The sequence below is a fragment of the Enhydra lutris genome, unplaced genomic scaffold (assembly GCF_002288905.1).
Source record: "Enhydra lutris kenyoni isolate GAN:26980312 unplaced genomic scaffold, ASM228890v2 scaffoldscaffold80, whole genome shotgun sequence".
Taxonomy (NCBI): Eukaryota; Metazoa; Chordata; class Mammalia; order Carnivora; family Mustelidae; genus Enhydra; species Enhydra lutris.
The window spans coordinates 3590079-3607055 of NW_019154164.1; the positions used below are offsets into that span (position 1 = coordinate 3590079).

Sequence of the window (16977 nt, forward strand, 5' to 3'; positions counted from 1 at the left end):
AACAACCTCACTGAAGTTCTGTTGAGACCCTAAGCAGAAGACCCAATTAAACTATGCCCAGATTCCTAACCCATACAATTGTGAGATAAGTGTGTTAAATTGCAAAATCTATGGTAACACAATCACACAGCAATTCAGTAACTAATACATCTCACCTCTTTACTACTATAGTTTCCATAAAGCCTAAAATCCTTAGGACAAGTCATCAGTGAAGAACAAAGCAACTTCTACCCCTGCATTCCCAAGTAAGTTTTAAAAACCTCTCCTCTACCAAAAAAAGTGCAAGCCACAAACATCCAAGGAATAAAATTGCAAGCAAGACCAAAAAAGACAAGGTGACACCTGACTGGCACCAAGCCTATCTGAATTTCCTAGACAGAAGTAGGAATCAAGAAGAAATATAAGACAACACCTACTTTATTATCTCTAACACAAAATTTTTGACCAAATCTGTTAACAGCAATTTCCTCAGAGGCCACAAACTACCTTCCTAGTGAGTACCAAAGGCAGACACTTTGAAAACTCCTAAAACTTCCCTTAACCTGAGAGATTCTTTTCTATTAGTTGGATGTGTGTGTGTGTCAAGTAACCACTGTGAACCTCAGTTACCACAAAAATGATGGTACTGGTTTAGAACCAGTTTTTTCTTAAAGTATGGTCCACAGCCTACCTACATCAGAACACTTGGGGTGTACTTGTTTTTTTTTTTTTTTTAAAGCAGATTCCTAAGCCCTACTCTGACCTCAAATTTTGTGAAAGTTAGCCTAAGAATCTGCCTTTCTAATAAGCACTATGAAGTATACCTCTGTATAGAACTGAAGTTTGAGAATCATGGGGTTAGGTAGTTCTAAAATCACTTCCAGCAATTAAAAGAACTGATTCTGACTTGGATCAAACCTCCAAAGCCTGAACATCTCAAAATACAACATGTCTTCTTGATAAAGTTTCTCTTCCCCCATCAAAAAATGTTTATCTAGATACATACGTGTGTGTAGTGTAAGTCATAAGCTTGTCAAGCCCCTTCTACTTTCAAATGGTGATGCACAGAAACATTAAACACTGGGTGTGGTACAAAAACAATGAATACTGTTATGCTGAAAATAAATTTAAAAAAAATGATTTAAAAAAAATAAAAATTAAAAAAAACATGGTCATGTAGTTGACACCCCCTTTCCCTGTATTACCTATCCTGAGTTGAACTCTTGTAGTCAATATTGACATCTTCACTGCCAGTCAGAGCATTGTTTCTGTTCTTTTTGGAACCACTTCGAAACAATTCAACTGCAGTCTTCAACTCTTCTTCATCCACAACAAACACATCTTTATAGAGAATTTCATACAATACAGCTAAAGGAAAAAAACAGCCAAAATTCCAATTGTCAAAGTAATATCTCTTTAAAACAATGTGAAAATAGCCATAAACCAGTATACAATTTCAATAGGTGCCAACAAAGTCTTAAAAGAGCTGTTTATGGTGGGTCCCTCAATTTACAGATGGGCAGAAAAACAAAAATCATCTGAAATACAGCTAAGCATTTACAAAGCCTTCACATACCCTGACAAACAGCTGCACTTGACTGAAATTGTTTTGAGTATACTGAATCATAATGGCCATTACTTGAATAGCAAAGTAGAATCTGAAGAAAAGAAAAACACACAGAACAATTAAGTGAATGTTACATCTTACAACCATGAAATACTCGAAATTAAATTGCTAACCAGAAACTGATTAACTGTTTTTAAAAACATGTTTTTAGATTCCACAGATTAAGTGTTATCATACATTACTTGTCTCTGACTCATTTCACTTAACATAATGCATCAATTGTATCTCAATAGAGCTGAGGCAAAGTGATCTTTAAAATTTAAAGACAGATAAGTGCAAGCTAGAACTCAAACAGATTTTCTTAAAACTGACTTTGAAATGCCCAGATTAAAATCACTACAAAGGCAACACTGTGAGCCTAAACCATATTCCTACTAATATACCAAATACTGATCTATAAATTAACAAAAAATGGGAACTTTTACAAACTGAGTAAATCAAGTCAAAAGACCAGCTTAACTTCAAAAAACAACTAGAGAAATTAGGTCAAATACCCAAATATTCTAAACTCAGACTATAGGGGGAGAGACTTAATTTACTCAAAATGTTATCCCCCGTACCAAGTAGCAGTATATGAATACACCATGTAGGAGCAATACTGCTAGAGAAACTTCCTTAATGAATTAAGGCACTGAGATGGCTACAAAATGAGTTAATTTCTTTGATCTTTAATCTCTAGTTTTCCCAAACAATAATCCAAAGCCATGCTAACTAACCAAAGTATTTTAGTAAAAATGCTTGCAAGCTCTATATAATAAAATATGTTTGAATATCACCCAAACCTTTTAAAATTTTTGTTCAAAAATTCATCTTGTGTAAAGGATTAATACCTAGTGACTAAATCTATTTTATTTTGAAGCTACCTCTGGTACCAGGAGCCTAAGGTACCAAAGATGATTCTCTGTGTTCTATGGGATGATGTTGCCAGCAAGCTTCTTCGGCAGAAAACTATAAGCACCCTGTTTGCTGCCTTCCTACCTACTCTGGGCTAACTCCTTCTAATAATAAAGTTCTCTATCCCGGGTCTGTTATTCTTCCCCAGACTTTTTTTGGAAATCACAATTCTAACTCCATCAGTATAATTCATTTCAGAGTACTGAGGGCAAGTGTCAAGCTAAAGTAACACACACTAAAGTTTAGGTTATGAAGTTCCACATGCCCCGAGGGTTATTTGCCTTTAAGAGTTTATTAATCCGAAAGAACAGTAAACAAGATTTTGAGCAGAGAAGCCCTTTGTACCTCAGACTAGAAAAACTTGAAACTCCAACTAAGAAAGGTTAATAACTGGAGACAGTTGTTAAAGGAGTAAAGGAATCCAGCTAACCAGAACTGAATAAACAAGGAGGAAAAAACCCCCAGAAATAATGATGTAATTTATTCATGTAGCGAGAAGTTCCACTTTGAGTGTAAGAGGTAAAACGAGACATGATGGCTTTTATGTTCCTGATGGTATCTCAACATAAAATAATAGTTCTCTGATATATACTTATAGGTAGGTAGGTGGGATGTATGGCATTAACCTACGGAAAAAATGAGGTAGATCTGTAGTACTGATGAGGATAGGTGAAAAGAACAAGGAACAATATATTTAGTATGAGCCCATCTACATTAAAAAAATAAATGCAAAGAGAATGATACAGGATACCCACTCAAACTTAATAGTTATTTTGAAGCACAGGAGAATGAAAAGTAAAAATGGGGGCTTTTTATTCTACCTTTAAGTTTTGTTTTTAATAGAAGTACATCTATTCTTTCTAGATAAAGAGGATAAGTGAAGATGGATGGCTACCTTCCAATGGTATTCACTTTGATACTGAATAACTATGTAAAATGCAAAGTTAAGTCAATAATATTTACTGCTTTTAATGAAGTCATTTTTGAAAACTCAAATAATTCAGATATAAATCCTTAGAAGCCTGAACTGAGATACAGTAACCAAGTTTTAGAGAAAGCAAGGTGTCACACAAGTACCCTGCTGCCAAATGGCTTTTTCATAATTAAATTTCAAGATAAACAAACATACTTTATACACTTGCAAATCATACATATATACACTATCCTGTACATGCAAATGCCCAACTACCGGTATTATATTTGTGTGCATGTACAGATTAGAATTATACATGATATTCTCATGGCTGCAAACACTCTAATTTGTATTCTTATGGTTCCCAATGGGTAAGGTTTTCCCCTTAGTTAGCTCAAATAATATCTCTGTAAAATATACAGGACTCACTTAAAAATGGAGCTATATAATTGTAGGAACTAGGTGATAGGGATTATGGATGCTCACTACACAAGTCTTTTAATTTTTCTCTGTATGAAAATTTTGACAGAATAAAATGTCAGGGAAAAAAACTGAAGTGCAGGCTTAGAGTCCTGATAAAGATCTAAATGTCTAGATCTCCTCTCTGGCAATGCTGTATATAATTGCTAAAATAACAAAAGCTACCACTCCTCCTTCTTCAAAGAATTTTGATTATGTCACACCCTTGCTTAAAAACTTTGAATGAGTGTTTAGGAGCAATTATACAGAATGTCTGAAATTTACTCCAAAATACACCAAAAATTAAGATGGACTGATGAATGGATAGAAAAGTGAAAAAATAAGGATACTAAAAAGGTGGGAATTAGAATGCTCATTATAAAATTTTTTTAGCTTTTCTGTATTTTGTTAAATCTTTATAACAAAATATTGGGGAGAAAACAAACTATTCCAAAAAGCTAAATTCTTGGAATGGACTGCTCATTATGTAACTCTAGCCTATCTTCACACCATTGGCCTCTCCCCCACCCAACTACTGGAGTCCGAAAGCGTCTGCTGCTTCCATGTCTTTGCAGAAGTCCTCTGAATAGACTGCCCTTCATACTTGTTGGATCCATTGTTTGATATTCCATTTAGATACCTCTACCACCATGAAACTTTCTAAACTCTCTGAAGCAGAGCAAAGGACTTTTTCTTCTATGCTCTTCGTACATACTTCTATTTTAACACTTATCACTTCACTGTAAAATTAACTATTTGCATGTCTGCCTTCACAGTCCGTGAGGCCCTTAGAGAACAGGTATATTGTTTTCATTTTGGAGTCCCCAAAGCCCAGTTTGCTGCCTGGTACACTACAAGAGCTTAATGTTGCCAAACAAATTAGACGGCAGTACCACTAATAAAACAAGGTGCCCCAATTTATACTTATTTTCTAAGTTATCTCTTGCATTCTACTCTATTCCTAATGCCACTTGCCTGGTTCAGGTCTTTTGTCTAGATTACTTTAATATCCTAACAGTTCTCCCAGTGTCTAGTCTTGTCCTACTATCATCAAAACGTTGCCTCAATTATGGTCCATGGTGTGAAACAAGACTTGCAAAATGCAATTACTGTATAGTCTATACTCACTAATCAAATAATTGGGATAAAAGGCTTTTCTTAAAAGCTTTTTGGAAGAAAAATTATATGCTGAAGAACAATCTATTTAACTGCCAAGAGTGCTCACCCAACAAAACAACCTCCTATTATTTTCCAAGTACCTTACTAGCCAGTAATAGCACACTGTCCTGCACTCAAGAAACTTTCAGAATAATGAGAACAGACATGAAAACAAATACAGTGTGATAAATACTGTAATTACTTGGGAGATGCTAGAGGAACACAGAGGAAATAACTCCAGAGGAGTTAGGAAAGTTTCAAAGGAATTAACATTTGAGATACAAAGGAAAAGAAAAGAAAAAAAAAGCTATACTTTTTATAACTTTTTATAAACTTTTAAAGGAAAAGAAAAAAAAGTTATACTTATTGGACTATCTGAAATCATGGTATACAAGGTTGTAGGACAGTGAAGATGAAAAGAGAGTTTGGGACCCCTTAGGGGACACTAAATGCCTAACTTCTGAGTTTGAACCTTACCTTCTAGTCAACAAGAAGCCAATTAGGGTTTGGGTAGGCTTTTTTTGGGGGGGTTTAACCGATCTCAGGAGTGGTAAGATCAGGTCTGTTCAGAGGATGGCTAACAGAGAATGGAGAGGAAAAGGCTGGCGGTAGAGAAGCTTGGCATTTAGACTATGCTTTTTTCCCCATTAATTTGGTAACAAAGGATCATTTCTCACTATTTTGATAAGCCAGCAGCATCTATTTCTTTTATTTTAGTAAACATTCACTCATCTTCTTACCTTGTCTTCATAGCCATTATCTGTGACGTAAGTTGGAGGCTTTCCAGGATAGCGATAAAGAATGAAATCCCGACTACACGGGAAGAGAATATAAGTGGTTGAATAGAGATAATTTAATATATGCAGAGATAGTTATAAGAACAAGTATTTGGGCTTTTAAAGTGTCCACCTTATTCATACAAAATAATCAAATGTTTAAGAGGCTAAATAATGTTAATTCAAAGTAGACCACTAACTGCCACTAAATTTCTATGGATTTTTAAAATGAACCTTAATGGGGGGTGGCTGGGTGGTTCAGTGGGTTAAGCCTCTGCCTTCAGCTCAGGTCATGATCTCAGGGTCCTGGGATTGAGCTCTGCATAGGGCTCTCTGCTCAGCAGGGAACCTGTTTCCAACCCCCACCCCACTCTCTGACTGCCTCTCTGCCTACTTGTGATCTCTGTCAAATAAATAAATAAAATCTTTTAAAAAATGAACCTTAATTTGGGGAAAGGAGGAGTAAAGAAGATAGACTACCAACTGTATGCATGTTTGTTGAGTGTTGGGGGCTCCCACTTATTTAAAGCACTGGCCGGCAAATTTTACTTGGTATAAGATCAGATAATAAGCATTTCAGCTTCTGTAGGCCAATGGTTTACTCTGACTTTGTAGCATGAAAGCAGCCACAGATCATGATAAACAAGTACACATGACTGTTCCAATAAAAATTTACTTATGGACACTGAAATGAGTTTCATATAATTTTCACATGCCATGAAACATTATTCTACTTTTGATTTAACTATTTTAAAACTTTTTATAAAAATTCTTAGCTCGAGGGCAATACATAAACAGAAAGAAGGTCAATTTAAAAGCTGGCCCTTGGGGCGCCTGGGTGGCTCAGTGGATTAAAGCCTCTGCCTTCCGCTCAGGTCATGATCCCAGGGTTCTGGGATCGAGCCCCGTGTCAGGCTCTCTGCTCAGCAGGGAACCTGCTTCCTCCTCTCTCTCTGCCTGCCTCTCTGCCTACTTGTGATCTCTGTCAAATAAATAAAATCTTAAAAAACAAATATAAAAAAATAAAAGCTGGCCCTTGACTTAAAACCAACTGATTAGCTACCTACCCAACGCCTCTTCTATATGACTTCTTGATGGATTTAGTGAGAAATGAGCAGGCTGCAAAACACTAACTTGAATGAGTACCATAATGAGAGGGTTTGGACTCTACCGCATATGCCAGCTCACTATCCTAAAAATCATGAAGGAGTCTTACGTATAGAAATCAACTTCTTCAAATGAATAAGATTCCCATGAGCCTCTAACCTACATTATAAAACTATTTTTCAAAACTGCACAGCTTCCAGAAAGCCATTTCTGCTATTTTTTAAAAAGATTTTATTTATTTGACAGAGAGAGAGAGACAGAGAAGGAACACAAGCAGGGGGAGTGTGAGAGGGAGAAGCAGGCTTCAGGCCAAGCAGGAAGCCCAATGCAGGGGTCAATCCCAGGACCCTGGGATCGTGACCTGAGCCGAAGGCAGATGCTCAATTACCGAGCCAACCAGGCACCCCGACTTTTGCAGTTTTAAAGACCAAAGTGATGGAGCAATGTTTCTCAAAATGTTCAATTATTATGTCCTTAAAGAGTCTTCTTTTCATAATTTCCTTCTGAAATTTTAATACCACAGATAGACTGTGTATCTGTTTAGGTACTGTAACCCTTTGAATGCCCACAAAGCATTGCAGTATCTAATATCTTTTTGTCTTGAAGAACCAATTTCTACCCTCTTAGAAGCTATATTGCCCCAGTGAGGTCACATGCAAGAGGCATGAAGTTAAATACACAAGAATTCTAAGAAACACATTCTGATTTCCTATAGGAACACCAGCAGTTCTTAAAGTCCTTTATTTCATTCAAATGGACACAAATGCTAGAGGCTCTCCACCTAAAAATTAACACCAATTAACTGTGCTTAGACCTCTTCATTCTACATATCATTACATTAAACCCAAATTTCCCAAATCCCAGAGAGACTTGAATAGAAACTTTACACACAATCACATATACACTCAGTCTTTAAAAAACAGATTTAACTTACTTATAAATTAGAGAAAGAGCTCTTATTTCCAGCTGGCCAGCACTTTCCTAAACATAAACAGTACATAAATGTTTTAAAAACACTCTGTAGCTATGATATAAAAGTTTCTGCAAGTTCAATATTTGTTATTTTAGATGCTTAGCACTGTTTTAGATGAAGAATTTGTAGAACACACTATAACTTGCTTTGAGGTTTGGGAATATTGTTATTCATTAACATAAACTTATTCTGAAAAAAGGAGTCCTAAAGACCTTCTCAGTTAGCTATTAAGTAACAAGGACAGTTAATATAAGAGATTTAAAAGGCACAATGAAAATGGAATTAATGATAGGAATATGAAGTTAGCAGGGTACTTAGTAAATGCTAAGTCCAGAACTATGGAATTAGTCATATAAATTATTTTTAATTAAATATGTGTTTATAGAGCTTACTTCTAGATAAAAGAATTAATACAAATCAGGGGAACTTTAGAATAAAAAAATAACGACCTCCTTGTAACATTAATTACTATCCCTCCTCCCCCATTAAAGTGAAAAGGCTTAGGCTTGTCCTGTTTGCAAACAGTTTATGGATGATAAAATTGTTGACACACAATTCTCAATATTCAACACAAAACAACAGATCAATTGCCAGCCTCTAAACTTTTGCAAGAACTATTTGATTCAACACAGCTGGCCACTTAAGAATATAGGTTGCGTCTAGCTAAAGCGACACCACTGAATGAATATTTAGATTTACTATTCCAAATACTCTGAAAAGATTAAACCCCCATATTTGATCTTACCTTGGGATCTCCCAACCGTTCCAGGTATTTCTCAAAAGATCCCTCCACATACTTCAAAAATAAAACAAACTTGACTTAACCAAATACATAGCATTACTAAAAATCTGATTATATTCTGCAATATTATCCTCCAATGGGTTTTTATTCAGCTCAATAATTATGGTATTAAATTAATATTCTGCACAGCACCTCAAGAAGATTTGCACATACATAAAAGTTGAGTGGAGAAAGGCTAGACTGTAAAATTATTTTAGGAAATGGTCCTGGCTTATCCAGATACGAGTGCATTTCATCAAATATAACACCTTTGAGTTTCTTTTGAAATGCCAATTTAAGTTAACTTGACAATTTTCATAAATCATGCAAGCCCAATAATTTCAAGGATTTTAAATCTGATGAGACATGCATTTGCAAAGCTAGACTGATGAACTTTAAAGGGAATTTTATTAGTTTCAGAAAAGCCCAGGGCACAAGCGAACTTCTTAGGGTAACAGAAATCTTCTGTATCTTTATTGCAGTGGCAGTTGCATGACTATATATTGCCAAAACTGAAAGTGCTGAACTTAAAATGGTTAATTTTATTGTGTGTAAAATATACCTCAATAAAAATAAAATTAAACCTGGGTAACAGAATATATGTCTATTTCCATGTACATATATCACTAGATAAAAGTTTTTTAAATTTTTCTTAATACCCTTTCAAACAGCCTGAGGTATAACTGGCATAGAGCAAGCTGCTCATATTTAAACGGCACAAATACATTTCGACATATGTATGCACCCAAGAAACCATCATGACAATTGTGACAGTGAATAGATCCATCACCCCCTTAAGTTTCCTCGTATCCCTCTGTAACTCCACTGACTGACCGCCACGCAACCACTGATCTACTTTCTATCACTAGAAACCGGCTTGCATTCTTCTAGAGTTTTATAAAAATGAAATCATACAGTATGTACTTTGAGGGAGGGTCTACCTTCTTTGGCATAATTATTTTGAGATTTATCCATCAAAGTTTTAAAATTTGACACAAATCTTTGTTACTCAAAATGTGGTTACTATTACTCGATCATGAACAAGGCAAGCATCACTTGGGAGCTTTGTTAAAATGCAGAAATCTTGGGCCCCAGCTCAGACCTACTGAATCAGAATCTGCACTTTAACAAGGTCCCCAGGTGATTTGTATGCACAAAAATACTTGAGATGCACTGTTTTACACCATGGTCTTGCATTTGAAGTAATTTCATGAATAATCCTTTCCCCAGATGTAGTAAAGACTGTAATCAACTCCTAGGTAATAAGCTTTAAAGTCAAGAAGCCTTCACAAAGTTTTAAAATTCACTGAAATCTGTTGAGAAAATTAAGAGTAAACCTCGAACAGCAGGCAAATACCCAGAATATACAGTCAGAAAAAAAAACAAATAGTACTGGAAGGGCTAAGAATGTCTTTTTTTTAAGCCACACAAAAGGGCACACTACAAATCAGATCTTGATAAAACCTCATTCTGTTAACAAGAATTCAAATAGTTCAAAATATTCAAAGATGTCTTCTACAAGTTGTTTTAAAGCCAATCATTAGTGGCAGAGCACCAATTACCAGTTTGTCACATAAAGATAAATGTTTAGAACCTAATTTGTTTTCTTATAATTGGGTTTTTTAAGATTCTTCATATTGAGTGATTATTGTGTACAGAATTAAGAGTACAGAGGGGTTTTCCCATTTATACATACTTGGGAATACACATTTAAAAACATAAACATAGCCAAACCTTCTGTGAACTATGACTACTTGTTCCAGAAAACAGTGGTATGGATAATACAGAACCGTAGTCAAAATGTAACTTTTTAGGGCTTGCAAGATTATGGAGGGTATATGGGGAGTAGAGAGTGGGAGAGTAGAGAGTGGGAAGGATACAGATGAATTGTTTTTTAACTTTATGATTAGAGTACAGAACAATCGAATTCTGGAGGTAGTCCAGAAGCATGCTAGCTAGGGGGAAGGCAGCTGAAAATTAAATATTTGCCACTGAGAGGAGATTGCATGACATAATTTTCATTATGTAGATGGCTCAAAATTCACTTCCCATTTGCTACACACTCTACTAACATCTCTACCTTAGGTTATGTATTCTACTTACAGACTCAAAAGTATGTTGGTTTTCTCTCATATATGAGACACAAGCCTTCCTGATTTGCAAATGATGGACCTGGCTGCAAAACAACTAAAAAGAAGAGAAAGACCAGCTGTCAACAGTCATTGGAAATAGCTTTTAAATTAAAACGATGAACTGGGCACTAAGTCCCCCTTATTCAACATATGTAGGAAATTGGAAAATTAAGTCCTAACATTTCTAAAATCTTTTTGCCACCTTTAGTGGGGTTGGGAGAGAATGGTTGTCTTACCACCCCCACCCTTTCTTCTAGTTCTTATGGGCATAACCTATAAATCTTTCCTTAGGCACTAAATTTAGAAAAGTAGGGGCTGCTTCTAAAGGATCAAGATTCATTTCAGTTTTCTATAATTCCATTCTTATATTCTAAACTGGCATTTAAAAAATAGAAAAAGACAGCAAAGGCAAAGCAATATATTTGGGCTCATCAACAAAGGCATACACCAAGCTACTAAGTGGCAGGCATGCCTGGACATCTGTCTTTACTAGGAAAGAGAAAAGGGAATTTTTTTCTTTTCGTGTACTACAGGCCTTCTAGCTCCAGTACCATGCCACATGTCAAACCCTGAAAACTCAGTATAGGGAAGATATATTTGTTTTCCTTTTACCTGCTCCGAAATAGCCCGAAAGAGGCAAGAGGCATCCTTGGCAGTCAGCTTTCGAAACAGCCCTAAGCTGCCTAAATATTCATCCATTGATGCCTCATTCAGAGACTTCTGGCCGCAGTACTTTTTCCATCCTTTATGCATTTTGGCAGAGGTGGAGGTGGGGAGGGGGAAAAAGGAACACAAATGTGGCAAGAAAGAAAAAGCAGGATGCAGGTAGAAATGGGTAGCAGTGACAAGGGCTTGCTTATGCAGGTATCCGGAAAGCAGCCCAAAGTCTAGGGATGAGAAGGCAGTTGGAGTCAGCACTGCAGAATCTTGGCACTTCTCAGGAGCAGAAGCAAAGGGCTGGCTTGCCCAGGACAAGTCGGGATCCTGTGAAAAGAAGAGGAAGAGCCGATGCTCCTAGGAATAGAGAACTGGACTTGAGAAGACATGGGAGAAGGCACTTGGGGAGCTACCTTGCTGGGGAAGGATGGTATTAACGCAATCAGCCCAAGGTTGAGAGAAATATGCACAAGCAGCTGAGCTTTGGGACCAAAAAAGAAGCTGAGCTTGCAGCTTAACTCAGGGCAACTGCTGCAGGAGGCTCCAACAGAACTGCAACAAGACTCAGGTGTATATGATGCAGCCTGGCCCACATTATATCGCTTTAAAATTTCTGCTGCAAATTTTCAACTACAGTCTCTGCCCAAGTTCCCTGCTCCCCTCAATGGAGATGAGAGAAAAAAAAATTATAAACCTAATTAACTAGTAAACTTCTGTATTAACATCTCCAAAAACTAAAAAAGTCCAGGGCCCGGGGCATCCTTGATCTATAGGGACAAAGATCACAGTTCAAAATAAAGTGCCAAAACAGTTTTCCGGGTATTTCAAGTACAGGGTTTTAAGTAATTTCATTTGGTTCTCCTAGATAATAATAACCCTCTGCTAGGATCACAGAAACTAAATGCATTAACTATACTAGGAAACAGATACAATTCTTAACTAATATCCCCAAATTATTGTATAGCATTAACAAAAAGAGAAAATGCAAGAAGTGTTTCTTAAAAACTGGAAAAAATTAAAGTTTAAACTGAAGCAGCATAAAAGAAAATGTCTTACCCACTAACTTTCTAACAGACTGCATTTAAAATGCTGTGGCACAGCATTAGAGGTGTTGAACATGATAATATTTCCATGTATTATTAGGACAATTTTCTGGAAAAACTACTCTGGATTCTAAGAAAGCCAAAGAAAATACAGCTGTATTTTTAAGGTTCAAAAACAGGACTGATCACTTGCATTACTTGATGCCACTGTCAATGGCCTCCTTCTTATTTAAATGCCAAAAGCAAGTTCCTTTCTTACTTAAGTGTTGAAACAGATCAAAAGATGGCTTTGGAGAAGATGGCAAAATTAACCTGCTTTGAAAACTGTTTTTCTTGTATCTGTGAATCCAGTAGTTATCATGACTGCCCTGCCTATTAGAAAAGGATCAATAATCTAATAATTTAGGAATGAAATAAAAGCACGGTAAAAAATAAAAGATAATCTTGACTTCCTTTAGCATATTAATTTGAAATTACCTTTTCTTAAAAAGAAACCAGAACACCAGGGAAATTATGCCTTTTGAAAAAGTCCTGAAACATGGTTTGGGAAGAGGGATCACCATCTTTTTCTAAGGCCACAAATTCACTGAGAAAAATTAAAGGTTATAATGAAAAGGTTAACTCATTTTTGGCAGTTTTTTTGAGATAAGAAATGCCAATTCTTCAAATTTATTGCTACTGAAACTAAAAATAAGCTACATAAAACTTAAATACTAATCCACGTACTTCATTTTGATGAAGGAAATAAAAGGGAAAACTGGAAGAGGAAAAAAGAATGAGAAAAGTAATACAAGAAAGAACAGGAAACAAAAGTCAGAGACAAAAAGAGGAAAGAAACAGAAGACAGAAAAATAGAGAAAAGAGACAGAAAAACCAACACAAATATGGTTAATGGATTACTGACAAAGGTTCAAGAGCAGTACAACAGAGAAAAGACAGTATTTTCATCAAATGGTGCTGTACAATCGCATTCACACATAAAAAATTACCTTTGCCCTATACTTCACATCTTATACTATAATTAAAATAGATCAAAGGCCTAAATGTAGACCAAAATTTCAAAACTTTGGAAGAAAGCATAGGAGAAAAATCTTCAAGACCTTGAGTTAGGCAAAGAGTTCTTAGATATGATAATAATAAAAATAAAATGGGTAATTGGACTTTATTTAAAAAACAACTTTCACTCTGCAAATGGCACTGTTAGAAAATGAAAATGCAAGCCATAAACTGGAAGGAAATATTAATATAGCCCACATCTGACTAAAAGGTTCTTTTTAAAGATTTATTTGAGAGACAGAGCATGGTGGGGGAGGGAGAAGTAGACTCCCTGCTGACCAGGGAGACAGATATGGGACTTGATCCCAGGTCCCTGGGATCATGACCTCAGATGGAGGCAGCTGCTTAACTGACTGAGCCACCCAGGCCTGATTAAAAGCTTTGTATAAAAAATTAAAAAATAGTTTTAAAAAACACAACTAAAAAAATGCCTAAATGATTTGACTACACATTTTACCAAAGATATAGGAATGGCTAATCAACTAAAAAGATGTTCAACTTCACTAGTCATTAGAAAGGTGAAATATCAATACATACCGACTAGAATGGCTATAATAAATACAGACAGTAACAAGTGTCAACAAGGATGTGGAGAAACTGAAACCTAAGTAAAAGAATCTAGGTCCAAAAGGAGTTTGATTCCAAAAGATGGAAGATTCCATTTAAATGAAATATACCAAAAAGGCAAATCTTCAGAGATAGAAAGCAGATTAAGAGATAGATAGCTGCCTGGGGTTGGGGTATGAATACATATTAACTGCAAACAAGCACCAAGTATCATTTTTGGTGATAAAAAATGTTCTAAAACTGTGATGTTTGCACGTTTCTATATATTCACTAAAAATTATTAAGCACTCGGGGCACCTGGGTGGTTCAGTGGGTGAAAGCCTCTGCCTTTGGCTCAGGTCATGATCCCAGGGTCCTGTGATCAAGCCCCACATCCGGGCTCTCTGCTCAGCAGGGAGCCTGCTTCCTTCTCTCTGCCTGCCTCTCTGCCTACTTGTGATCTCTGTCAAATAAATAAATAAAATCTTAAAAAAATTATTAAGCACTTGGGGCGCCTGGGTGGCTCAGTGGGTTAAAGCCTCTGCCTTCAGCTCAGGTCATGATCCCAGGGTCCTGGGATCGAGCCCCACATCGGGCTCTCTGCTTGGCAGGGAGCCTGCTTCCCTTCATCTCTCTGCCTTGCCTCTCTGCCTACCTGTGATCTCTGTCTGTCAAATAAATAAATAAAATCTTTAAAAAAAAAAATTATTAAGCACTTAAAAGTGGTGATTTTTAACAGCTTTTTAGTTCATATACAATTCAAAGCGATACATTTCAATAATTTTTAGTACATTTACAGAGCTGGTACCCATTGGAAATCAATTTCAGAATATTCTCATTACATTCAAATGAAACCAAACCCCATAACCACCAATATCTAATCCCCCATGCCCATCAACTCCAGGTAACCATCAATGTTCTGTCTCTCTATACTTGCCTATTCTAGACATTTCAATAAATGCAATCATACAATATATGGTCCTGTGTAGCTAGCTTCTTTCATTTAGCAGGCTTTAAAGGTTCACCCATGGGCAACTCTTTCTGCCAATGGGTCCTCTCCCTGTACTTAAATAAAGCCACCTTTTTGCACTGAAAACAGAATTAAAAAAGGTTCACCCATGTTGTTGTAGCATGTATCAATAATTCAATCCTACAATTAAACTATATTTTATTTACCCATTCATCAATTAGTAGACATTTAAGTCGTTCCCACTTTTTGGCTTTTTATGACAAATGCTGTTATAAACATTCATGTGCAAATTTTTGTTTGGACAGGTTTCTATTCTTTTGGATAATACCTAGGAATGGAGTTGCTGGATCTATGTTTAACTATCTGAGCAACTGACAAGACTATCTTCCACAGTAGCTGCACCATTTTACAATCTCATCAGTAGTATATGAGGGTTCCCATTTTGCTACATCCTGTCCATAATTACTGTCCATCTCTTGACTATAGCCATCCTAGCGGGTATCAAATGGTACCTCATTGTGGTTTTGTTTTGCATTTTCTTGATGACTAACAATGCTGAAAACCTTTCCTGTATCTATTGGCCATCTGTATATCTTTAATTAGATACCATAACATACATTTAGAATGACTACATTTAAAAAAAAAAACTTGTAATAACAAGTGTTGCCAAGGACTCGGAGCAACTGGAACTCTCACATGTTGCTGGTATGAATAAAATAGTACAGCCACTCCAAAAAAATTTGTTTAGTAGTGTCTATAAACAGAGTTGCCCACATAACCCAGCAATCCCACTTCTAGTTATCTACCCAAAAGAAATGAAAACTTCAGCTCACACAAAAACCTGTGCATGAACGTTTATAGCAGCTTTATTCATATTCATGACCCCCCCAACTGGAAACAATTCAAACATCCTTCAATTGGTAAATGAACTGGCACATCCATACAACAGAATACACCTCAGTAATAAAAAAATGAGATATAAATACACAAAAGAACATACATGAATCTCAAAGGAATTGTATTCAGTGAAGATTCAAAAGGCTACATACTATATGACTACATTTATGACAAACTGGAAGAAGAGTAAAACAGATCAGTTGCTACCAGTGGCCAGGATTGTAGGAAAAGGTTGACTACAAAGGGTTGGAAGAAAGGGGATGTATGGGGGTGATGTAAGTAATTTTTATCTTCATTGTGGAAGTGGTTACACAATTATACGTTTGTCAAGTTTTATAGAACTATACAAGAAAAATGCTCATTTTGCTGTATTTAAATTGAAAAATAAAAGAAAAAGCAGCAGAAAGAATTTAGAGTTGAGGAACTCACAGAACGGACAAGATTGAAGAGAAAAAAAGTAAGAAAATCAGAGGATCACTACTGGATGGCCAACATCTAACACAAGAGGCCCCCAAAAAGATAAAGTGGAGGGGAAGAAATGATGATGATAATGATGAAAAGAAAATACTAGGGGTGCATGGGTGGCTCAATCGGTTAAACAGCTGCCTTCGCTTGATCCCATGGGTTCTGGGATGGAGCCACGCATCGGGCTCCCTGCTCAGCTGGGAGCCTGTTTCTCTGCCCCTCACCCCTGCCCATACTTGCTCTCTCACGCGTGTGCTCTCTAACTGCAACAAATAAAATCTTTAAAAAAAGAAAAAAAGAAAGAAAATTCTAGCACTGCAGAATAGGAGTACCTATATTTAGCTTGAAAGGGTCCATGAAGTAACCAGAACAATAAAAGCAAAAAAGATGATCAACAATGCACATACCATTTCTGAAGTCAGGGATAAAGATTCTAAAGCTTTCAGAGATGAAAACTGGGTCATATACAAAAGATCACACATATGATAACAATAAACTTCTCAACAGAAGAACTAGAAGCTAGAAAAAAAATAAAGTTCATCAT

At 36.2% G+C, this 16977-nt stretch overlaps 1 protein-coding gene across 1 annotated transcript in view; it reads right to left on the reverse strand.

Moving 5' to 3' along the window:
* The window catches only part of LOC111160985 (ALG13, UDP-N-acetylglucosaminyltransferase subunit), a 67729-nt gene that overhangs the window by 34126 nt on the left and 16626 nt on the right, over positions 1–16977 (reverse strand). Inside the window, 8 exon segments of the mRNA XM_022524402.1 lie at positions 1185–1347; positions 1556–1637; positions 5771–5843; positions 7848–7894; positions 8632–8682; positions 10771–10854; positions 11412–11755; positions 11758–11783. Of these exon segments, the coding sequence (XP_022380110.1) occupies positions 1185–1347; positions 1556–1637; positions 5771–5843; positions 7848–7894; positions 8632–8682; positions 10771–10854; positions 11412–11755; positions 11758–11783 (870 nt within the window).